Source organism: Siphateles boraxobius, unplaced genomic scaffold (genome assembly GCF_051911475.1).
Source record: "Siphateles boraxobius isolate OS27281-9 unplaced genomic scaffold, OSU_SipBor_1 86, whole genome shotgun sequence".
In the NCBI taxonomy this organism is placed as follows: domain Eukaryota; kingdom Metazoa; phylum Chordata; class Actinopteri; order Cypriniformes; family Leuciscidae; genus Siphateles; species Siphateles boraxobius.
The window spans coordinates 2,361,147-2,387,090 of NW_027509215.1; the positions used below are offsets into that span (position 1 = coordinate 2,361,147).

A 25,944-nucleotide genomic window follows, 5' to 3' on the forward strand; every position below is an offset into this window, starting at 1 on the left:
GAGACATGTTTACCACTGTGTCACTTCACCTTTCCTTTTAATTACACTTTTTAATCATTTGGGAGTTGAGGATACTAATTGTTGGAGTTTTGCTAGTGGAATATTTGCCCAATCTTGTCTGATACAAGACAGCCGCTCAACAGTCTGTGGTCATCGTTGCCTGATTCTCCTTTTCATGATGGGTCATACATTTTCCATAAGAGACATATCTGGACTGCAGTAAACAGGCAGGCACATCCCTTCTATTGTGCAGAGTGTCTAGAAACCACTCAGTTTTAGCACGTGCAGAATGAGGCCTGTCATTGTCTTGCTTCCCAGGAAAGATGTCATCTTTATGGCAGTTTATGTCTCTGTACAATCTAAATACATGCCTCCATGTCAATGGTACCTTCACAATAATGCAAGTTACCCATACCGTTTGCAATGATGCACCTCAATACCAGCACAGATGTTTGCTTTTGCACCTGTCGCTGGTGAAAGTCTGGTTGGCCCCTTTCGTCTTTGGGACTGAGAACTCTCGGTGTCCATTTTTTTCCAAAAACAAGCTGGAACATGGACTCATCTGACCACAGCACACATTCCCACTGTCAGACCATCTGAGAATAGCTCAGGCCCAGAGAACTCGCCGGCATCTCCATATAGAACTGATGTAAAGCGTTCTCCTTGCGTAACAGAGATTCAAGTGGCATTTCTTAATGCAGAGTCAGACTGTGTTCAGTGAAAACGTTTTTCCAAATTACTCCTGAGGAAATGTGGCTGTATTTAACGGATTAGCATGATGGTATCTTGTGCAATGCCATCTGAGGGCTCAAAGGTCACGCACATTCAACAGAGTTTCTACTGCCTTACCCAACACAGACTGAGATTTCTCTGGATTCCCTGAATCTTGTGACAATATGATGTATGGAAGATGATAAAATACATAAATTCTTTGCTATCTTGCATTGAGAAATGTGATTTTTTTAATTGATTGACAATTCTCTCATGATATTTGGCACAAAGTGATGAGCCATGACCCATCTTTGCTTAAAAAGACTGAGAAGCACTTTTACACACAAAAATGATACCCTCAACTATTCCCAATTCACCTGCTCATTGTGGACTGTTTCAAAAGAGTTGGATAATCTAATTTGGATAATCTTTTCACTTTTTTTTTTGTCTCTGTCCCAGCTTTTTTGGGGTGTGTTGCAGCCATCAAAATCAAAATTTGTTCATATTTACAAAAAATTATGTTGGTCAGTGAAAACATTGGAAAACTTGTCTTTGTACTTTTTGTCAGTTAAAAAAAGTTTAAATAGAATTAACAAATCACAGATTCTTGATTTTATTGCATTTTACAAAATGTCCCAACTTTTTCTGATTTGGGGTTGTATTATAGCATGCATGCCACATTGAAGGACACTGCTGTCAGTACAGTAAAATCCTATTAACTGCCCAACAGACTGCTACTGTGAGCAACAAAAAGCCTGCATTTATTGATGTGCCTTAAGTGAAAGCAGAAAATTTTAACCATGGAAAAAAAAATGTAGTTTACCTCAGAGCTTTGAGGACAGATACTGATAGCACTTCCACTCAAGTCTTTCTTTCGGCTTTGGTGTATGTTTGTCTATTAGGGACTAACACAAGCAGCTTTACTCTGCAGCAGCGTTATAAATAGAACAGAACCACAGGCACGCAACAATATCAATCAAACCAAAAACAGGTTTTGTAGCCTGGTATTGCTACCAGATAAATATTTCCCATAGAATAATACTGCTTTAGCTTACATAAAATGCACGATCTTCGCCATTCTTTGCCACGGTAGTGCAGCTGAGCGCAGGGCAGGAGCCCCCAGTGGACACATGCAGGTAAAGCACTTGTTCAACTTAAAGGGATAGTTCATCAAAAAGATAAAACTCAGGAGACACAATTTACTCACCCCGTCTCTCCAGATCTAAGTGATTTTGTGTCAAAAATACATACTCGTGATCCGAAAAGGGAAATAGAGCAACATAATCTTTTTTCTGTCATCCTTTTTTTCCTTCTATTTTTAACTTTTGGGGTAGCCCAAACTGGGGTCACACCAGAAATTTACAATCAAAAAGATTGCCAATTTCACGTACACTACCAGGGAAAGTGACAATGAAACTGTCTATGCAATGCAAAAGTCAATTCAAGTTATTACTGAGCACTCAAATGTGAACAAACAATATTTAATGCTTAGTCCATTTGTTTTTATAGTGAGCTGCTTTTATATAAAGTGAAAGGATAAAATGGTTGGTAAAAAAACAATCTGACTGACAAGAAACAAGATTTTCATTGTCATTTACATGTGTGATCAATTTTTCATAGGCTTAACTACACATTAAATCACAGGTAAAAAAAGATTTAAAAAAGGAGAAAGGAACTTCATGTTTCAGAATATTGATTTAATCACACATACATCATGCAGTCCATCCAAAAAAAGTGTCATCAGTAATTTCATCCCCTCTCACTCTTCTTTCCCTTCAACCAGAATCATCCAGTAACACCATGTACTGTTGGAATGATCCAGTGCCTTTGTCCATTGGTGGAACTCTCTGTCAATCAGTCATGGAGTTACTATTACACAGTAATAAAAAAATTAGCTATTTATTTGAAGTTTTCATTAAATGTGCGGCATTCCCCATGAACATCAATTAATTATCCTTCATGCACTGAAAAGGGAAGAATTTAGGGCTAATAACACAACGGCGCTCTTAATGGTCCTTGTGATGTCGCTTAATGGTATAAAACACCCAGAAAGCAAAAATGACACTGAAGGTTGTCATGTCCTGAAATTCACAATTCATAAGCTTTCTTTCAACAATATCAGGAGTGTACAGTCTAAATAAAATCATTAAAGGCTAGCTTCAATAATAATGATCCACATTCCTTGAACCTCCTCATAAAGAGAGTTAAAAAATAAGCAAACCCTTTCTGCAATGTCCTCTTGGATACAAGTTAAGGTTTGAAACACAAGCCTGCCCATACCATCATTCTGCTAAACTGATTGGTTGATCAGTAACAGTGGCAGAGCAATGATGAAATGATGTCACGTGAGGACTTCTACAGATGTAAACAGACCACAACATACAAATCCAAAACATTTAAATACATCGTTATGTATTGAGGATACAGACAGAAAAGTATGAATAATAGAATAATCTTAAATATAGACAATAACTCTTCAAATGACATGCAAGACGTGATATGTGCGAAAAGCAGGACAGGACAACCTTCATTTGTTTTTTTAAAAAAAAGAACAACAAAAGCATTTGCCTTTGCAACCGCATGTTTAAATTGAGACACTTACAGCATTCGCTTGCTGTGTACGGCCTGGTTACTCATGTCTACAATCCTCCCCACCTTCCCCTTTACAACCATTAGTTACTACAGAAAGTAAAAACCACAGGGTTTCAGATCTGCACCAGAGTACTTTCAGACAGGAATATCTGAGTTTGTAGTAAAACAGGCGATCTGCTGACGAGCACCCTTGCATATTCTCTATTCGGGTATTTTTCTATTCAAGCTTGCTGCAGTCTAGATGCTGACCCGTATGAAGTGCAGCCAGGAGCGAGGTGTTTTGCACAGTTATCAGGCAGTTGTTTTAACAGAGATTACAGGTGTGCAGAGAGCAGCTGAGGACTGCAGACGAATGGAGAGATTACAGCTGACAGCACAGGCTTCTGGGTCCTAGTCAATTGTTCACTTTGCTTACGTTTATGTCTTGATTTCCTTGTTATATCATGTTTGGTGCACGTGTGAGTGCAATATTCATAAAATAATTTGCTTTGGAGGGTAAAAAACAAAACGGATGGGAAGTGGAACTGTACAGCCATGAATATTTCGATTGGGACGTCGTCCCATGTGCACCAGCAGGAGGGATTATGTTAATGGAATGACATTTCCATGAAGACTTCTTGCATTCTCGCAGCTTCGGTAGTGAGGGAAAAAAACTCGTCTTCAGCTAAAAAGACAAGAAAAGAAGGCAGTGAGAAAGCTGGATCCAATATAGTTGTGCTAAACAAACCAAGGGATTTTATACTCAAAAATCCCTCTCTGCCTACGAGGTTGTTCACACTGTAGTTTCATTTATTGTTTAATGTTAAACACTTTAATTATTTAATGTTTAAAATTAACTAAATTTAAATAATGAATACATCAATCCTTCTTACAAAAAGTGTTTTGTTTTACTCTAATTACATATGGTAAGCCAATTATAAGTGTTTATATTTTAGACCTGACGGGACAGTTTTCGCTGGAAATTACGTACATACGTCACTCGCCCGCGTCTTGTCATATCCGTGAAAAGAGAACATTTGCTCAGGCTACTTTGACGTGTGTATGGTGTGGGAGTGTCATAGGTTAGTTGTCACAACGAGTGAGAAAGATTGACAAGGAGCACGCTAAATTCGAACCACAGGGGGATCGCCCATAAAGAAATTAAAAAAAGAGAAACAAAGGAGAATGCAACAACTCGTAATCGACATTGGCTTTAAAAAAAAGTTTTTATATCCATTATCTGGAGTATTCTCAGGTGGAACCAGAATCTATTAACATCACTGGCTGCGACAGGATAACGTCCTCACTGCATACAGTTTACAAAACTACAGCGAAGTCTTGCTATACAGATACAAAAAAAAATATATTCGATAAATTGTTTGTTTATTTTAGAATTATTATTATCAATTCTAATTATTATTATTAAATTTATAAAATAAATAATCTATTGTTACATCTATTAAGTGTAATTATTGTTAGACATTATTTTTGCTATGTAAATTAAATTGTCAAAATATGTTCCAAAAACCTGCCTGTTACACTACAGCTGGGTCAGAAAAGCTTCAAATAAAATGACAGCAGATGTGCTGGCATTATGGTCTTCCTACAAGCAAAAGCCCCTAGATTCTCTCTTACGAACCTTTTCTCTTGTTTAGCGCCACCTCCTCTGATAGGCATAGGTTGGCTGTTCTGGTAGAGGACGCCACCGCCTCCGCGCAGCACATTGGGGTGTGTAGGAGAAGCTACGGGTTGCTGCCCAGGCCTGATGGGTTTAGCTACAACCAGAGAATAGAGGCAAATCATGAAAAAAAAGGATCACAGTCACTAAAATGAACTTTTTCATTTTTATGAGCCCAAATTACAGACACCAGACGTTAATTTTATTATCAAGGAGAATTGTACAGTCACCTATCTGTGCAGAGTGTCCTCTGCGGGCCATGTTTTTGGCTCTCACGGCCTCTTTGATGCGGTCCACCTCCAGCTGGTAGCGTTTGCGGTCGCGAGCTGCGTTCTCTTTGGCCTCTTTGAGCGCCGACTCCAGTGCCTTTACACGCTCTGCTGTTGCCCGCAGACGCTTCTCCAGTTTAGGAAGCTCGCAGCGCAGGTCAGCATTATCCCGGACCAGCTAAAGAATAAAGACAGACAGGCAACATTCTTTAAATTACCTGATTTATTCTTTTTCTTCATTAAGTAAACTATACATGTTGTTTTGAAAGCATAATTGACTATAAAAGGGAAATATTTAAGATTTTATACATTTTGATTTTGAACTATTAAAAACATTTGCTAACGTGTGAATCATTAAGGGGACCTTTCTGGTTTGGATTTACCTGTTTGTGAACCTTGGTGAGTTGTTCTAGATTGTTCTCCAGGAAAGAGATCTTCTGCTTTTGAGCAGCACTGCCGCCAGTTTCATCAGAGTCCATCTCTGCACTCTACACACACACACACAAACACACACACACAAAACATAAACCTTTCAAGTAAACAACCCCTAATTTGACTTCTTAGTAAGAAACTCAATATATGGATTTACATTGACCTAAATGGCAGAATTAAGTTTACTTTAATCCTTTAATAACTACTGTGTCTGTTTTTTTTTTTTTTAAAGGATGATATAAGACAGATCCACTCCCACCTTTTTAACACGAGTAGCCAGATCCTGAACAAACAATTTCCTGAGGTTGTGCAAAGTCTGCAGCTCCTTGGCCTTAAATAGATAGAAAATAGTAATATTTAAATGTACACACTACATGATGTGAATACAACTGTCATCTGTTGTCTCTCTCTAGTGCTGAAATGAGGAATTGCACTCACCACAGTCTCCTCCAAGCCTTTCAGATCCTGTTTGGCCTGTTCCCTGCGGTCCTGCATCAAACTGTAATGCACACAGTTTATACATTTCATATAAATACACAATGCAGGTGTATTAAAACTCTTCAGATGTACAACAGAAACAAGGGAGATTTCGCTCCTAAACAAGGTTTTATCAGCTCAACCTCTACAATGAGGAAGATGAACAGAACTGACTGTGCTTTACATACGTGAGCTCATGTAGTTTGCGGCTCTTCTCCTGGTCATTGGATTTAAGTTTCTCATGTTCCACCCTCAAACGCTCCTGCTCCAGCATGATCTTCTGATTCAGACTAGAAAGAGAGAGAGAGAGAGAGAGAGAGAGAGAATGTATTAGCTACTCCTGTATTATTATTACTGCTGTAAATCAACTAGCCTATTAACTTTTATGTGAAGCTATAGTTTAGTTATGACTGTCATACATCTTAAAATCAGTCAGTATAGTGACATGCACTTTAAAAGTAGAATTTCCGACTGATATGGCTTTATTTTGACTGAAATGTGTGGATCGTACTCTTGAAGATCAGTGATAAGTTTCTCTTTGGTTTCCAGTTCGTCTCTCAGGCTGCTGATCTGTTTCTGATGGGCCTCCCTGTGACTCTGGATCTGCTTCTCAACAGCATCCTAAACACACAAACACTCGCATTCAATTAAAATAAACATCCCAACTGAACAAGCTCATTTCAATGCGTGTATACACATTTCTTACCTTCACCTCATTGGCACTCTGAATCTCACTCTCTTTCTCCATTGCATGAACTTTCTCTGTGCCACAAACAAACACAAAACATTAGAAGCACAGAAAATGACAGCCCGTTTTGAAACAGTACATGTAGATGCATAATCTTTATCTGTACGAGTCTGTGTACCCTGAGCGTTGATTTTGACCAGCTCCTCATTAAGGGAGTCCACGTCCTCTTCCAACTGTCTCTTCTTATGCTCTACGTTCTGCAGATACTCACTCAGAGATTTAATTTTCGCCTCTTGCTGCAAAACAAACATCTATTTGTTAATATAAAGTACTTGTTACTTTATTCATAACTTTATAGTTTAGTAGATTATAGTGCAAAAGTTTGCCATGTAAACAATAAGTGTTTTAGGAGGCAGTATCTAGCAGAGGAGTGTGAAACCGTACCTGGGAGATGCGTAACTGGCATGTCGCAAGCTCCTTCTCAGATTCATCCACCTTCTTGTTGCTCTCAGACTGTGTGTTTTCCAACTGCTTGCAACGTTTGACCATTGATTTGACTTCTGACTTCATCTTACTGATATAGAGTCTGGCTACAGTGAACTCTTCGTCTATAAGACCACTGCCTTCATGCTGCTGCAAAGAGAGCGATTACTCAATATTGTTATGCTTTGACTGTTGTGTATGCCCGTGAACAACATCAAATTTGACCTGCCCTCAAACTGTAGTTGTAGCTAAGGCCTGGAAAAGTTTGGTTCATGTTTTCGACATCTCAAGAAGACGCTCCTTTCTGTGCTGTGAACGTAAAAAGCACTTTGCATGCACTGCCAAAGGATGAGGACTTGGGCTCGGATTGATACGGTAAAAAGCGGAAATTAATTTATGGTAATGGACGTTTCGTTTCTGACACATGCTGAAAGCAGTAGACCAATCACAACAGACTGGGCCATCTGACCGAGCAGAGTAGTCTCGCAGAAAGGAGGGGTTTAGAGAGACTGAATCCTTTATCGAACCGTTTCAGACACTGAAAAAAGAGGTGATGCTGCAATGTTTATTATGAGAAAATTAAGTGGTTTTTGACCTTGTAAATGTATAATCGGGGCAATTTATATAATTTCTGTTTAAGGCGAGACACGGCAGGCAAAAACATCGTTTTTTTTTCACTGGTCAATTTTGAGATTTTGGGATATTTGTCTTCAATAACATGTCTTCTTTCAGACTTGTGGTGAAAAAAAGTCCAAAATACACATTTAGGTCTTGATTTTACTACGCGTTGTCCGTTTGCGTCTGTAGATTTCTCATAAATTCATCAAAAGTTGTCGTTATAAATCATCCCTCTGCTCCACGATCGCGATCTGCACCCTGTCATCACACACACCGTTAGAAAGCTATCTCTCTCCTGTACAATACTGCCGGATCCAAATATGGTCATTTCCTTTTTATCAGCAACCAATCGTGAAAGTAAAAGGGGGGATTTTACTCTAAATGCGCAATCTCATTGGCTGATGCTAAATCTTTAAAGCCCGTTTTCTCAAAATGACTGTTCTCTCTCACTCCAAGTCCGAAATCTCCAGTTCAGTAGCACCTATATACACCAAACTTTCCAGTCTAGTACCTAGTTATATTATGCAGACATTTACAGAGGGATTTGTAAATATATTATTCCTAGCCTGATTTATATAGCATTTTATTCCAAAAAACATGGCGAAAATCATCTTTTTAATGCTATTGGCAGTATATTCTGATTTACAGGATAACAAAAGTAGATATCCATAAATCCCTCTGTAATTTTTTCCCCATCTAATATGTAAACACAATGAAAAAATAATCTTGAACCTGGCTTTGTCCAATACTCAGATTTCGTTTTTTAAAATATATGCAAAATAGCGCATATTTAATTAGACAATGCCTCATTTGCATATTTAAACATTAAATTACAGAAAACTTGTAATACATTTTTTTCTAATATTAATGTAGGTAATCAACTGGCAAAGTTTCATGGTGATATCTGATAGTTAAAAAAATTACCCTATTCACCTGTAGTGTCTCGCCTTAAGCATCAAAAACACAGAAACATTGTTTCTAACACTGGTGTGAGTTTGGGGGCCGGTCTATTTGACCAATAGTAAATGGGGGAGTGTTCAAAATGTTATTTGGCGATTCTACTTTGGCAGAACTTACACACTTCACCTTAAAAAACTTTAAAAAAATTTTTTAAAAAAATTAAAAGAAACTGTCATTCACCTTGATGTCATTGTTGCCCACAGCAATGCCAATCTCAGTCAAATCTTTGAGCAATGACGACATCATCTCAGTTACCCTCTTCTTCTGGTGATTTGCCATTTCCTTCAGTTTCTGCAGTTCTGAGTCTATAGATGCCAGGGTGCTCTGAGACCAAGAGCGTTTTAAAGTCAAGTTTAGTGTCATTCTTCTCACAGCAGGCCGACCGTAAGCAAAAAACAGATTTATTATTAGCTCTTCTGGCACTTACAGATTTTTGACTAAGTTCTTCACTGATCGCTTCAAACTCCTTGGTTTTTTCCTCCACCTCCTGACTCTTCTGATCATAGTTGACGGCAAGCTCCTCCAGGGCCTGCAGCACCTCCTTCACCTCCTCTTTAGACGCATCGTTCTCCATCTGCAGACGATTCAGCTCCGCCTGCAGGTTATCATGATCTCGCCGTGACGAGGCTAGCAGCTGCAACACACACACAAACATATGCAAGCATGAATATACAGTGTTTATCTACTAATATTCATTTACATATGTGCACATGAGCGCTCACTAACCTCCTCTTGGTCCAACATCTGCTGCTTAAGCTTCTCCACCAACTGAGACTGCTGATTAATCTCTTCATCCTGGAGAGAGATTCAAGTTGAATATGTTTATGATAATGTAAGTCTCACATTGTCTTTATGAAAATTGACCATGGTTTAACTATATTAACTATGTATAGTGCCTGTGGTCCTTTTAAGGAAATTTTGTAGATTCAGGGTGCTTTAACACTAGGTTTGATTGCCTGATCCGAACCAGAGTTTGATTGCTGGATTGTGTTCACATTATATTTGTGTCCAAACCGCGTTGTGTTTAGCCTCGTTCAGACTGTGAGTCCAAATCCAATATTTTCACATCTCTGACTGGAATCCGGTCGGTATTTATAAAGTGTGAGCAAAAAAAACAAACAAAAATCCATTTTGAGATACATTTATATGTGGTTTGAAATCCCTTCAAATCACATTTTTGGAAATCCGTTTCAGTCTGACCAGTGACCACTGGGATCGGATTTAGTGATGGTTAATGTAACTTTGACCATCTAACCAGCCTCCTATGTTTCTGCCGCTGCCTCAGAAGACACCGTAGTCCAGCACAGCCACTACATATTGACATGTTGTAAATAAGACAAAACATCTCTATTGCAAGCCCCTCCAAATTGCTGCTGCTGTTGTTATATATGCCAACCATTGCAACGTTATTGCCATAGAAACCAATGCAGATATTCCGGAAAACGAAAGAGAGCCACGGAACACACAAATCGGATATGAACAGTTGTGATACTTAGTGTGGACAGTTTATAATTTAGATCAGATTCCAATTGGATACACATATAATTTAATTTGGACTGACATAGCCTTTGTGTTATCAATGTAGCAGCTGTTTACCACTGTTTATTGGCAACGACAGGAGAAAGCAGCAAAATGCATAGCGTTGCTCACATCACTTTTATATTTTGGTTTTGGAACCTCTGGTTTTGTTTCAAAAGTGTCAGCACATAATGGCACTTGCGTCTATCTGCCACAAATGTACTGCAAACGTTCTAAAGAACACGGGAATCCATTTCTACTGAAGGCGAGCACAAATGAGAAATACATTGTCTCTACTTGCAGTGCGCTTGTCAGGAAAGTGACTGAGAACTAAAAAAACATACAAAAACACAAGTTTTATCAAATAATACGCCATCAATAGCAGTTCACTTCTGCAATTTAGTACGATAGCGTTCACATCAGCACCGAATTGCACTGGAGTTCACATGAACTGTACACCCCAGACTAGGGCTTTTTCTAACCGCGTTGAAAAGCAAGAAATTCCCATGGTATAGCGGTAAACCACTTTAAATAAACACCTTTTCCAACATGTCTTAAATACAAAAATTATATTCCATATTTATGTTTACATAATATGATGTTGTTATTTTTTTTTATTTAACCTATGTTGATTATATGAAAAGTGAACAGCACGAGTAAGATATGATCATAAGATGGGTCAGAAATGATTTTGACAACTTTATTAAGTTTTGTTTTGTATAAATTGTATCTTAATTTTAATCACTGTTTCATTAACCAATTGCCTGGAATTAATAAATAAGAAGCAAATATAGCAGACATATAATCAGGACTTGGAGGCGCCAGTGCGCAATCTCTTGCATGCGTCTCATAAATGAAACGAAACTCAGCGTATAGGCTACTTGCCTCACAGACATGAGAAATAAATCGAAAGCTTGAAATGTCTACTTTTAAACAAAATTGAAAACGAAATGATAAAACCGTACAGTAGACTAGTCAGGTAAGGTCAGGTTTGCCGATGTGCGTTTTATTTAGGCTATTTATTTATTTTGTGCCTGTGCGCCGATCGTAATTCTGGGGATACAACACAGCCAATAGGCTATACTAGGTCTTTAGCCTTTAAATATCTTTCCTGCATTGGATCAGTCTCCTTTCTAGAACAGCCAAGAGCTTTCTAGCCTCGCGACAGCAGCGCCTTGCATCGCCCACAGACCTTAAAACAATCAGCGGATGGCGGTTATGAAAATTGGTCAAAAACATTGGTGCGGATGGATGATGAGTTTTGTGATGCGGTTGCGGGTGAAATAATTGCCCATCCGCGCATCTCTAATACGAATGTAATGATATTATGCGTCATGGAACATGCGCTCCCCAACTCGCAAAAGGTCGGATTTGCTCCATCTTTTGATAAGTTTTGTTTAGAAAACTTTGAATCCATGTAAGACACAATGTCATTCGACATAATCCATGTCATTAGAATCAATGAATCCATGTCATTAGACACAAGGTGCACACATGGGTAGGCCAATGTTTTTTTTTGCGGTGTTGACAGTGACGAGCTCAGACCCGAGGTAGGAGTCACGTGACCACGGTATTGCGGTAATGCGGTAACCGCCTCAGCCCTACCCCAGACCACCCTTTAATGAAGACTCGGGCTCAGTTCACGTGTGCGCAACCCAAGTTTGGAAAACAGCGTTCACATCAAGCAAACTGAAATCTGATGTCAAATCGCATCCGGGTGCGCACAAAGTGCAAGTGTGAAAGCACCCAGAATCATTAGATAGATGACAGAGATCTGCTTCATTTTTATGTTACATGCATGTCTGCACCTTGTCGTCAAGTTGCTCGTACAGTTTGGTGAGTTCAACCTCACATTTCTCCTTCTCAGAATCGGTGAGTCGGGCCCCGAGCATTCCTGGCACAGGCGGCATGCTTGGTGTGGATGCAAATTTATCATTATTAATTGTGTTATCCAGCGCCAACACTTCAGCATTAGCCTTCTCCTTATCGTACTGCTCCTCTGCAGGTACTGTTTCACCTGGAGGACACACAGAGAACCTTGAGGTACTGCAGAGGTGCACTTTCAAAAGTTTAAACCTAAATATAATATTTCAGGACAGTTAAAAAACAAAGTTAAATAAAAGTTATGTACAATGAATCATATAAATTATTTAAGATCCAAAAATGCAAAATAGAAGCATTTCACAAGTGGTTTTAGACTGGATGTCAATGCATAATAAACAAGTGTTAAAGTTTTGAATGTAATAACAAAACTGTTTCACAAATGTAACAAAAATAAACAAATATAAAAACAAATGGCCATCTGACCGTTTCTCCAGCGGTTAAGTTCATTCTCCAGCCATGTGATGGTGTTTCGCAGGCTCTTGTTTCGTTCTTTCTCCCTCTCATATTTCTTCTTCCACTGCTCTGCTGTCAGCTCCACATTCAAACTCACTGTGTTCTTAATGGTCTTGGCTCTGCAAACAGACAAACACAATCACAGCTGTACAGCTCTGGTGTTTTTATCCTCACACAGTTGTTGGCATAAATACATAGAGCTGTAATTATTCTTGCATAAATTATACCTTTATTATGAAAGGAGAGAAAAGAATAAGTGATAAAGTTGGACAAATATGAATGCATCTCCTCACCTCTGTCCAAACATAAGAGTGGATTTGGTCTCCGCCTCATTGTATGAGGAAGGAGAACAGCAGATGACAATGGTGGTCCTGCAGTTCCCACCCAGAGAATCCTGCAAGATCCTTGTCATTTTACTATCTCTGTAAGGAACGTACGCCTGAGAAAAAACAAAGAGAGATTCCGGATATAATTAGATCAACAGACATTAATAAAAAATAAAATAAATGTGTGATTAAGTTTCAGGACTAAAACAGTCTTTATTTAAAGTAACACTAGGTAACTTTTCAACCTTCATAATATATTTCTAAGTCTCTTGTGATGGTACATCGACTTACAATAGTTTGAATGACACGTCTGCCATAGCCTGACGGGGTCTGTAGCGTTTTTAATCGTACTTTTAAACTTCGGGTTTTGGGTAGTAACCAGCGAATAAAGACAACTACAAATTTCGACTGCTTTACGGCATATACGTCACTTCCACCACCACCGCCACTTCCTTAAAATCGGACATGCAAGCCAAATGTTATAGTCATGGCCGAAGCAGCACAGAAAAACAAGAAAACAAAGGTTTTATCGGAGCAAAGCAAAAAGAGAAAAAGAGAAAGTGATCGCGTTAAAGGCAGAACGAGGATCCACATTGGGCCAGCGTTTTCTCGCTGGCGTGAGCTAGAGGAGGAGGAGGGGTCGCCGACCGATGTGGACTTGGCTGTCATGCTTTTGGACTAGTAAGTATATTGCTTGCATACTATCTCTGTTTTTTTTGTCTGCCTGACTATGTTACGGAAGCTATCTTATCCTCCGTTTATCTGCATGAATCAAGTAATGATAGTAGAGTAGCAAATTATCAATCTGGTAGCTAGTAAATGATATTCTAGTTTTGATGGTTAGCTATCCCTAGCATTCTCGTTCTGATTTGAACTTTGCAATCAAAGAAATGCAAATAGCAAATGTTTGACCTAAAATGTGTACTCTACTCAACATGTACAAAGAAAAAAATCTAATGAAAGCCTATGTCTAAACGGCGTGTACAAGTTTGGTAGGGGCTACATTCTTGCAAGTAAATATATAAGATGTACAAAATCATTTTTAGGATACCTAAAATGTCTGTGATATTTGTTTATTCGTCTTGCCTCAAGCTATAATGCAAATCGGTTTGTAAAATTTGCAGATTCATTTATGGTAGCTTGATATTATAATATTGACGATATATGGTTATTATCTACAACTCAAAGATTGCATTTAAGTATCATATAGATTCAGTAAAACGGTAACCAATAGACTAGGCTACTATAATGACGCTGGCTTGTAAACGTGATCATCGCGATCATTTGTCGTTAGAAAAAAAATAAAACCCATGAAATGATATTCATATGACATGCTGAAATATATGCCACTGTACCTGGGATGAAGACATTTCACACGCGACGCAAGCAGAACACCTGCATGTGACCTCCTCCTACAGTGTTCAGGGCTATCATGGTTGTCAACAAATGCACGATGACAGAGTTTACGACAGTAGTAGAGGACAATACTGTTTCCCAACTGTATGGGGACCCCGAGACCATAAGTTACCTGGTGTTACTTTAAAGGCATTCCCAGAAGACAATATGCAAAATTCCACTCTTTATTGATGTAAAGAAAATATTTAATAATATAATAATATCTATAATAATAATAATAATATGTATTTAAATGTAAATATATGTTCCAGATTAATTCTGCCACCTGAATTGATATCAGATTGGTTCTATGATAATAATATGTTCTGTTTTTAATGTAATTTGTTAATTACGGGTCAAATGCATTGCCCTCCAGGTAGCTTCAATATAGCATGCAAGTTTTGGTTATGCCAGGTTCAGACAACACGATATTGGCCCGATCTGTTTGACGTAGAGTGTCGTAATGATTTGCAAATGATGGGCATCAGGATGCAAGAATCGATCGTTTTATTTTGGATAGTATGTCATAGTGGACGACGGCAACAGATGCAGCATCTGTGGATGTCCCGACAGAAAGAGTAGCATGTGTCACATCTGTTAAGTTGACCAATAGGAGCACAGAACCTCTTCCGTACACAGCTTTCAAACATGGCGAAACGAAAGAGGCGATGGAATTGGTGCTGCTAATTGGAATTATGCAATGAAGGAAAGGTTCGTGGAGCTATGGCAACAATACCACAATAGAGTGAAAAAAAGATAAATGCTGGCGAACGATAGTGGAGCTGCTTTAACAACACAGTGAGTACTGGAATAAATATTAAGCTAGCAAGACAGCAATTACAAAACGCGCTGCTTCGGTAGCCATTGTTTGTTTACACTCTTGTTTCTAGATCAACCTTCTCGTTAAAGACTGCAAGCAATGAGTGTATGACGTGTTATAATTATGACATCCACAACAAAAATAATTGCATAAACTGACAGAGACTATCGTAACGGACAAAAAATATTGTGTGGTGTGATATCTGCTTCTCCAATATAGCTCAGACTAAAATAAGGCCTTGCAATACCAAGAATGAAGCACAGAAAAGAGTTTGCTCACTCAGGTGGTCCTGAGTATGACAGCTTTAAACTGTCAAGCCTATGAAGAGAACACAAGGACTGCTGTGTACTAACAGCACAGTACAGCTGTGCTGCCCATCATGTGAGGAACACTATGTTTCCAGTCTGGTCTGGCCTACTTCACACCAAATCTTCACTATCAGAATCATACTTTATTTTTTACTTCTTTAATTCTGTATTGTATTTGATCAATAAATTAGTGATAATTTTAAAGATGCTTTTATCTAAAGCGACGTACAGTAACAGGGACAATTCCTATGGAGCAATGTGAGAACTATACCACACCCCAAGTAAAATGAATGACATTTGTAGCGAGCGTGCCGCTCTCTCACGGCCCTCGGCCTCGTCCTGCTCGCCACAAATGTCATTTATTTTATTTGGGGTGTGGTATAGTTCACACATTGCTCCGTAGGAATTGTCCCTGTTATTTTGTATTACTTCATATTTTATTTTGTATTGTACTTTCATTGGTTTTATGCAAGTAGCATTATTGGTCATACTGATAAAGAACAGAAAACTGAACTGGACAAAGCTGAAGTGAATCTCTGAACTCATACAAGCTATCCTCACTGCTCTAGGAGCCAAACACTAGAAACAAAGAGTGTACAGAACTGATCTAAAGCCTGCAAGCATGTGTGCGTGAGTATGTGACTCACCGAGCCCTCGGCTAAGGCTGATATCACATTGCCCAGGGATGACAGAGATTTGTTGATGTTTTTGGCTTCATCCAGTACTGCCCCTTCAGCTCCTGTTTTACTGACCTGTGAGTGAATGCAAGAGAAGTTAACACCCTCTGCTCATGTTTTACTGAACTACAAGACTAAAGTTTAACACACCCACCTTCTCGCTGCCTGCCAAGTCGACCAGGTAGAGTTTCCCACTGAGCTTCTGTTCTGTCTGAGTGTTCTCCTGCTTCACATTGATCTGGAAGATACTGTGACTCCTGGAGCTGTGCTCATTCATGTCTAAGACACACACAGACATTATTACAACTATAATCTCACCTTACATTGTCTGTTTAAAAGCTTTTGGAGCTGAATCCAAAAAAATGCAGATGTTATTGTTTCTGTTACAATTCAGTGTCTGTTTATGGATGGATAATTGTATTTTATTCTCTTTATTGAATATATTCTTTGTTTTGTGTCTGTGTATTCATACTTGTCACAGCTACATGTCTGTTAGATTTGCCCTCGTCAATAGTGTCCATCACTTCGTCTGGACTGCAAACAAATCGCTCAGTGCAACCCTAAAACCAGGAAGACACAATTATATCAAACAACTTAAATTCTCTAAAGATCAGTGGCATTTACCACTTTGCGTAGAGATTTTAATTGGACACTGGTAACAGGAACTCACCTTGACATAAGGAACCCTGTTTTTGTCTTCATGTACAGATAAATTAGTCTTTGAAACTACAAGACAAAGAGAGAGAGAATAAAGATATTATGGCATAATAAAACCAGCGTTAAAATGTTACCTTTGAATTTGAGATCAAATCATTGAAATCTTTTCTAATTATGTTTAGATCAATTGGTTGGTAGATGTGAGGCTTAGAACCACTTCCACACTCACCATCCAATAGGTCCCGAATCTTATCCAGGTATATCTCAAAATATGACACCTGTCAAAGTTAAACCATACCATCAAGAGAACGGATCCAACTTGAAATGATACAACAAGATTCCAATGAATGAGAAGAAAGCGTAAATGAAAGATTGTGTTAAGGCAATAACTTACCTTAATGTGGAACTCCAGATTTTCATCCATTGAGTAAATGTAGTTAAAGATGTCTTGTACTATTCTGGGAATAATTCCCATTGCATCTGTGTCATGAAGATTTCCCTAGAGAACAACCACAATACATCAGTCATAAAAGTGGAATAAAATAAGCTATTCTTCACAACACTACTTGCCTAAAACAGCCTGTTTGCTCCACTATTTTGTTCAGATATATAATACCGTTCGAAAGTTTGGGGTCAGCAAGATTTCTCTTATGTTTTTGAAAAAAGAATCTTTCACCAAGGCTGCATTTATTTGATCAAAAATAGTCAAAAACAGAACAATTGTGAAATATTATTGCCATTTAAAATACATTTTTTCAAAAATTGTTTTTTTGTAATGGCAAAGTTGAATTTTCAGCATAATAAGCGTCACATGAACCTTCAGAAATCCTTCTAATTTCTAAATGCTTTGATAAACAGAAAATTTGAAGAACAGAATTTATTTGAAATAGAAAACTTTTGTAACATTACATATTTACTGTCATTTTTAATCAATCCATGCTGATTATAACTATACATTTTTTTTTACTGAACACCTTAAGCCTCAAATAAGTTGATTTTCACTGTAAAGCAGCTCTGAAGCTATTTGTATTGTATAAATTGTCATTATATAAATAAACTGAACCTGATTATGAAGTCACTTCACTGCATTACACTTTATTGCTATCAAACAACCCTAAACATAAAGGCGCATTTGGCCATGAACATAAAAGATCATCCATAGATAAGATTTGGAAAAATAATCGTATGCAAGTATGTGAAAGTGATTTTGCACATAATTTTTGACTTTTCACCGCAGCTGAGTATTTCAACATTTCTCGCTCACCTCCATTGTGTGCGTTTTGCCTGATGACGTCTGACCATAGGCGAAAATGGTTCCGTTATATCCACCAAGCACATCTGTGGGAACACATTCATGATCAAGCCTCATTGCATGTTCTGTCTTTTGCTTTGATTTGGAGGTCTAAAATGAGACATGATGTTGCTTTTACCTTTGACGATTTGTTGAGCGCAGGCCGTGTACACTTGCTCCTGAGACGTGTTGGACTGGAAAACTCTGTCAAACGCATACGGTTTACCCTGCAGAGAGGAGAAAAACAAATATAAAATTAAATGCATTTAGAACCATTTAGGACAAAGTACAATTAGATCATATTTTTTAGATTTTCAAGAATTTACTGTCACAAAACATGGAACAGACTAAATTGTTCCAAAACTGCATGTCAGCTTGAATTGATCAGCTGACAAGCAGCAAAGGAATGACCAAACATATGGCCAGTAAAAATATGGCTTTTCTCATTGTGATGAGTGGGGCGTGGTTTTGCGGAGTTTGGAGCGGGAGAGTGAGGGAGGAGCCGAGCGGTAAGTAAGTGGGTCAAGTGCAAAATGACGAACACCTGTGTCTGATTGCAGTAATTGACCCTTCGCAGGGAGCTTGATTGACAGGTGATCTGACCAATCATACTTCGCCATCCGCCATTTTGTCCGACGAAGCAGTCAGGAGAGTTAGTAGATTAACATGGGAGGATTTGAACTTGAAAAACTGAATATACTGACACCTTTCCACGGTTAAAAAAACATTCCTTCTTATGTTCATTCATGTTTATTTGATGCTATAAATGAACTAGAAGGAAGAGATGATCGGTTCACGAGCAGCTTTAACTGAGGGTCAACAGGGATCTGTCACGACACATTAAAGAGCCACAAAACGGTATTTATTATTTAAATTTCTTTTTAAAAATGACCAAATTTGAAAGGTGAGTCTTTGTTTAATATGTTTAATATCAAAAGTAACCGAAAAGTAACCTGCTCTGATCTGTCTGTCAGCGTATTGTCAGTCTCCTCTCTGATCCGCGATGTATTTTTCACTGCGTGAGAACATGGTGTGTGCGTGAGAGCGGCGTAGCTTGTCGGACATAGCGACAGTAACTAAGGGGGGCGGGTCTTTGCGAAGGGTCAATTGGCGTGGGGAGACCGCATAAAAGCCGACTGGTGCAGGAGAGCGAGGGAGAGAAGGCCTGGGGACTCGTCCGAACACTCGCGACCTGCTGGCTGACAAATGGACTGAGTTAACACATCGGAAAAAGTTTTATGAATGGACTGAGTTTACACGTCGGGAAGAGTTTGATAAAAGTGGACTGAGAGCTGAGTCAGCAGGAAAGAGTGTCTTTGATCTGTGCTGTAGTCTTTCTACGGTGAAGGCGCATGTGGCGCACCTTTTCTTTATTTTTGTGTTCGTTTAATAAAGTGTACGAGTCCCCGTTACGCCAACCCTTGTCTTCTTTCATCCCTCATACTGAACCATCGTTACACTCATCAAATACTGAATTATTGTACAATTAATTAAAAACTCTAGCATTAATGTAAATAACATGTCATATGTTTGCTGCGGCAGTATCAAACATCTCAAAGGAAAGCGGTTCTACAGCGGTGAGAAAACCATTAATTTAACTTGCTCCAAGTTTTGTCTCATAACATAGCACTACTGTAGCATACTCTTTAACCTTTGTGTTTTTTGCTACTCCGTCCGTGCACTTACATTGTCTTGATAGACAGTTTTGACAATTCTCAATGTAAACATGCATATATTGTGTTGATCTCAGCAGACAGCAAAGACCACATGCCACCAACAAATTCAACATGATGTGATTATTTTTGGCCTTTAAAGGTAAGGTGATAACTATGGCTGAGCAAAGAAAATATTTATTATTTTAAGGATTGGGGGGGAATGGTTAAAAAAATGCTTTCAACAACACAAAAGGGCGAACGCCCTTTAACAAAACACAGATACCATCCAATTGTGGTGATCGTAGCCTAATGGTTCAAGCTCTGGCCTGCCAACACAAAGACTGCAGATTCAGCTTCTGCTTAAGTGCAAAGTGAAGAAAGAAAGAAAGATTGCCAACTCTTTGGCTCCAAACTATAAGCTCTTCCATGGAGTTTGGGCTGAGGGGAAGTCAATTAGGATGCCTTAATAACATAACACTGTTTCAGAGATTTCTGGTAAATTTAGAAACGCAATAAACAAACTTGCATCAAAAGTACACACTTAAGACCCCCAGGGACAAAAAGAGCAGGTCAGGACCAGTCCAGTACTGGAACAAACTACACAAACTACCACACCCTTCCAGCGAGCATACTGTACAGACAGCCACTATGACAACATCTTAAATTCATTTTCTCACCAGATCTATAAAGTTTAATCTTTGACTACTGTGCTCCCTTGTTTTTATGCAGTCATGGCAATGTCAAATCATAAGTGTCCCATATCTTCGCTGAGACAAGTAGCCGCCTACATAATTGCTTAATCATTAGTTTATGGCAGATTCATTTAATCAAATATTCTTTTTCAAAGTTGACGAACATTATCAACGAAAACCTAGTTCCCACCCAAACAAGAACAATTTTGTTCAAAATACTTAAGACTACAAATTTCAATATTGTTATCAATCAACATGGCAATGCATGACAAAAAGAAGGGAGTCGTTTGAAATATCAGGGTGAATGATTGTCTTATGATGTCCAAAGTCTAGAGGGAATGACAGGGGGAATAAAAAGTTTAACAGCCTTTCACGAGCAGGCCGCTGATTTACAGTCTGTAAAATGCTTTTTCTGTAGCCGCAAATATTAAACCAGTTCAAATATGCAGATTTTAAATATCGACAAATGAGCTAAGACCAGTGGAGGAAGACTAGTGACTGCTAGAAAAAGCATGTTCCTGAATTCCATGGTTTCCAATGTAATTTTTTTGTACAGACGTCAGAAGGATGCCAGCGTCAGAAACTAGTGGATGGTTTTATCTTAATGGTGTTGAAGGATTATATGTTTGTTTGGAGTATTTTATTTTGTGAACGAGGCAATGTAATAGAGAGTTTGCAAAGAAACGTTTGTTGAAAGAAGCAGCCAACTGTACTGGATCTGACAGCAGCTGCATCACACACCATAAGTAAATGATTTCATAATGCTTTGCTTTATCTGTAAATTATGGTATTACATGGAGAATGTTTTCAAAACATTCCTCGCATGCATTAATAAGGTGGTGTTGATACTCTTTCCTATGCAGTGATGCTAGCCAATCATAACAGTGGATGTTTACTGACAAGCCTTAAAGGAGCCGCCCTTTAATAAAACAGATTATTTCAGAGGGTTAAAAATAACATTTTTTTCGCATTTATATTTGTTTTGTTCAAAATGTTAGAAACTTAAAAAAAAAAATTTTAATCCACGTCTTGACCCCTTAAATCATTTTATTATTGCTTTTGACACTATTATAATATTAATAATAATAATAATAACACAATTAAACATTATTAAAAATAATACAAATGAATACATTCTATATTATTATAATTATTGTATGAAAAGTTACATACTGTTGCAAATTTATTTTCAGATTTGTTTTGGGAAGCGATAACGAAGTAGAAAAGTGCCAATATGGGCTGGACACAGTGCTGATAGTGACCTGAGGCCAATCTCCTGTGAGAAGAGAACATTTTCCAGAGTTCTAATTGAGGCACTTTCTTACCCAACTATTTTCTCATCTCTTACACATACACAGAGTCCCAGGGGCTGCACAGGGTGGATAGCTCTCTATTTCCAAAGCATTATCTCACCTTCCTCTAGTGCTCACACACACACACACTCTTTTCACTTAAATTACTGTGGATAAGCCTGAAGGAGACTCCAATTCCTGAGCATTCTCTCACACTTTCTTTATACACATAGAAGAGGAGTATTAAGAGAGTGAGGACTCAACAAAAACAAACCTATCCGTTTCAGAGCCGGTCTTTGTGGAAAGTACACACACTGTAACCAGACAGGAATTCTTGATCCACCACATTATCATAAAAGATTTGAGAAATTGAACAAGATGTACAAGAAAAACTGCTCTATGAAATCATTATTCTTTACAGTCCCACTTTATATTAAGTGGCTTTAAGTACTATGTACTTACATCGAAAAATAAGTACAATGTACTTATTGTGTTCAGGTTGTATTGTAAAAAACTTTTGCTGCGATTGAGATGTGATACTGGTACGGTTAGGGACAAATGTGGTCGTATGGGTTGGTTTAAGGGTAGGTTAAGGTGTAAGGGAAGGGTCAACTGTGTAATTATAAATATAATTACATAAATTAATTACTGCTGTAATTACATGCAGGTATTTTCAAAATTAAGTACAATGTAAAAACATGTATACACAATAAGTCCATTGTATCAAATTATTAATTTCAATGTAAGTACTTAAAGCCAGTTAATATAAAGTGGGACCTTATTTACATTAAAAGGGATGGTGGTCACTCATATGATTGAGACAGCTTGCCACATAGCATGTTTGCCAGAGGAGTTTCCTCCGAGGAGCCAAGGGAGGCAGTGCCGCCTCAAAAAAATTGGATGAGAAAATCCATAATTACACAAATAAAAGAACGCAAAGAAATGATTACAAAATATGACGTTAAAAAAAGTGGATAAATACGTTTTTTTCTAATCTAAAGGAACACTGTCCAACAGCGATACCAGCAGGCAAAGTTACAGACGAACACCACATCTCTCGTGCCTCCCCTGAGCCCATTGACTTTGACATAGCCTCTTAAGTGTGCGGTGGGTTTAGTGTGTTTGTGTGGGGGGGCGGGGGTGGGGTGGGGGGGGGGGGGGGTGGGGGGGTGTCACATGAGAGGAGACAATGCCTCAATTGCGCTATGACTGGATATGATTGGCTCACGCGATAAACCCCACCTCTTGTTTCTGTGCGTGTTCCGCATTTGGGAATCAGTCTGAATTAACAAAATGAAGGCGTTAATGGGAAGGGTAATTAAAAAGCAAGTAAACAGCTCAGCCACTAGATATGACCGCTTTATATCACGTCAAAATCAAACTCGAGATGACCTGAAAACTTGATGACTCTGGGGTTTTTAATGAGCAAACAGTTTGGTGAAATTAAAGGTACATCTCCGTGTCTGTGACCAGTGTTTACCAAGCTTGATGACTAATGAAAATAAGTTGACTCTTAAAAAGAACAGTTGAACATCAGTTCACAAATAAAACATTTTCTTTTTTAATTATTGCTGCCTTTATTTTGGAATAAATGTAAAATGGTTAAAACACTAACTTGATGAGTTTTATACTTGGTTTTAATAAATAGAACATTAATTACATTGTTAATGTAAAAATGGAAAATATAACTTTTTAAATGTAATATTTATCCAGGAAAATGTGACAACATTAAATAACTGGGACATAATTTACATTTGATTGATTTATTTTTCTACTTCAGAACACCACTGATGTTTGCTTTCAAATGTCATTTGTCATGCCATGATGGTTTAGTGAAAAGCTTCAGAGTTTATAACAGAATACATATAGCCTGTCATGTTTGAACTGGGTTAAAAGATAATCAAAGCACAGTGACAATCGATCAATCAATTCTTCAGTCCCCACCCAAAAATACAAGTAGATCCTAGTGCAGCACTATGACTCATGTTTCTCACTGCACACACGGATCTCACCAGGAACATCAACATCTCTACTGGTTCCTTTTAAAAGGGACGAGTCATTCAGGTCTTTGAACCCATAAAAGTTATATGCTAACTGAGCCTTTATTCTCATTTCACCCAATGAACAACCTTATGTCCAATTTCACCTGTAATTTAGACACATTTATGTAACTATATATGCATATGTGACTGCTGATGTTATAGAGCAGGGGTTTTCAAACATGGGCTGCAATAGGGGGGCATAACATTGAGAAAATAAATGATTTTTTACTAAATTTAACCTAAAATGTTTCTGTAGAAAAAAAAACGTTTCCCTTTTTTATTAATTTGCTTTTTGATTAAATATAAAAACTAAAACATAATTATTAAATGTTTCTAGAAAATTGACAAATTTCCCCATACAAATTAATATTTATGAATGACCATTTATTATTATATAATGCCTTTAAGCATTTTTATGAAAGGAGATATTGGAAATTGGATCATATTTGGGGGTTCTTGATATCAAAACATTTGAAAACGTTTCTGATATAGAAATTATCTCAGTATTTACAAACGCCAACAAATATGGACAGTTTCCTGCTCATTCAACATATCTACACCTAACTATACAATTAGAGGTTTAAAACGATCATCATAAGCTACAATGTGCCACCAATCCGTATCATGAACCGAATAAATAAATAAAATACGTTTTTGCTTTTTCAAAAGTGTAAGTTAAAACTGACCGTTTCCGCGTTGAACGTGCAGGTGTGGCTAACATGGTTAGCATGAAGCGGATGAGGAAACGACACCGAAATTAACTAAATTAACACTTTTGTCTGAATTAAACCGTCGGTTTTGGGCGGCATCGGGCCGGAGGCAGTGACTGGTGTCGGTGTCACTTATTCAGATTAACTGGTTGTGACAAATTCCGTTAGTACTGGGCTGCGGTCATTAGCATTAGCCGCTCGCGCGAGACCAACCGTAAGACAAAATATGTAAAAAATAACCCTGTCCCAAATAAACACTCACCCCCATCACGACGCTGTCCTCTCCCTGAAATTTCGCTACGTATTTGTCCCCTCTTGTCACCTCCGAGCTATTTAACGGCCTGAAACGGCACATGACTTTAATGGTGCACTCTGCCGGGTCCGCCATCTTCCCCGGTAACCGAATCACGAGAGCACCGGACAGAACACACGCACACAAACGGATAAAGACACGGACCGAGGAGTGGGGACACCGCCTCGCTCCGAAATTCCGGCCTGGGTTGTTGGTTCCTGGCCCGTGTGACTAAGCGCCGCGTTGGAGGATCACCCGTCCTCCGGTTCGGTGACGTCACCAAAAGCAAACAGAAAATAACAATGATATCCTCCTGAGAACCAGAAAAAAAGTTTTGTGAATTAAGTTTTTTTTAGGTCATTACATTGTTTGGGGTATATAAGAAACAAATGGAATAAATACATTTTTGAATAATTTTTTCTTATCTTATGCTATGTCCTCTGTAGAAGCATTTATTTAAAAAAAAAAAATTAAAGACAAGAAAAAAAAAGACATGTATAGGCAAAAACAATGTTTTTGTTTCATTCACCAATCAATTTTAGGTTTCAAGCTTTTTTTTAAAACCAGACTTTGTATAATGATGATTCTCAACTGTGTTATGAAAGATATAACAGAATTATTTGATATACCATTTTACTTTATGCACTATGCGTGTAATCATGGCCATAAATTCCATTCCCATTCTATGCAATGCATTTATACACTGTATCTAATCTGTGTATTAATGTGTTTTTGGGGCACCAAATGTAATGATAAAAGAAGTGTAATAATTGGAGTACTAATTGGGAATATTTTCATAAAAATAATGATAGGGTGTAATTTCTTTCCCTAACAATACTCTAATTTGATGATTTCATGTTAGTTTATGTGTGATTTTTAATGCTTTTACAATATAACTTTATTTGATATTGCACAAATGTCAATGTTTTTTGCATTAATTTTTGTTATTATTACCGTTTCTTCATTCAACGCTTCATTATACCTCTCTTTAGTCTTTTGCAATTTCTATTTAGTAAAATTGTAGTAAAACGAAAAAATTATCTTT

At 38.0% G+C, this 25,944-nt stretch overlaps 1 protein-coding gene across 2 annotated transcripts; it reads right to left on the minus strand.

The window, feature by feature from the left end:
• Positions 1-2,393: 2,393 nt before the first annotated feature.
• kif5ba (kinesin family member 5B, a) lies at positions 2,394-25,212 on the minus strand. Of its 2 annotated transcripts, none has more exons than XM_077222359.1 (26): positions 24,870-25,212; positions 18,356-18,443; positions 18,190-18,263; positions 17,320-17,424; positions 17,155-17,203; positions 16,939-16,994; positions 16,741-16,828; positions 16,423-16,547; positions 16,239-16,343; positions 13,036-13,181; positions 12,713-12,861; positions 12,214-12,422; positions 9,614-9,682; positions 9,315-9,521; positions 9,068-9,211; positions 7,271-7,459; positions 7,005-7,122; positions 6,845-6,900; positions 6,650-6,759; positions 6,327-6,428; positions 6,100-6,160; positions 5,921-5,992; positions 5,613-5,717; positions 5,191-5,407; positions 4,922-5,057; positions 2,394-3,967 (listed from the first exon to the last, which is right to left on the minus strand). In XM_077222359.1, exons 1-26 carry the CDS (start codon positions 24,993-24,995, stop codon positions 3,964-3,966), a joined length of 2,910 nt encoding a protein of 969 aa, XP_077078474.1. In that variant the 5' UTR covers positions 24,996-25,212; the 3' UTR covers positions 2,394-3,963. The 2 variants fall into 2 exon arrangements, with proteins under 2 accessions (XP_077078474.1, XP_077078476.1); XM_077222361.1 differs by having other exon boundaries at positions 7,271-7,456; positions 24,870-25,186.
• Between the last annotated feature and the right edge of the window lie 732 nt (positions 25,213-25,944).

Coding starts and splice junctions, on each gene's coding strand:
- kif5ba (XM_077222359.1), bottom strand. CDS start 24,995: ATGGCGGACCCGGCAGAGTGCACCATTAAAGTCATGTGCCGTTTCAGG. Junction 9,683..12,213: donor ACGAGCAACTTGACGACAAG/GTGCAGACATGC, acceptor ATCTCTCTCCAG/GATGAAGAGATTAATCAGCA. Junction 5,993..6,099: donor AAGGCTTGGAGGAGACTGTG/GTGAGTGCAATT, acceptor TATCTATTTAAG/GCCAAGGAGCTGCAGACTTT.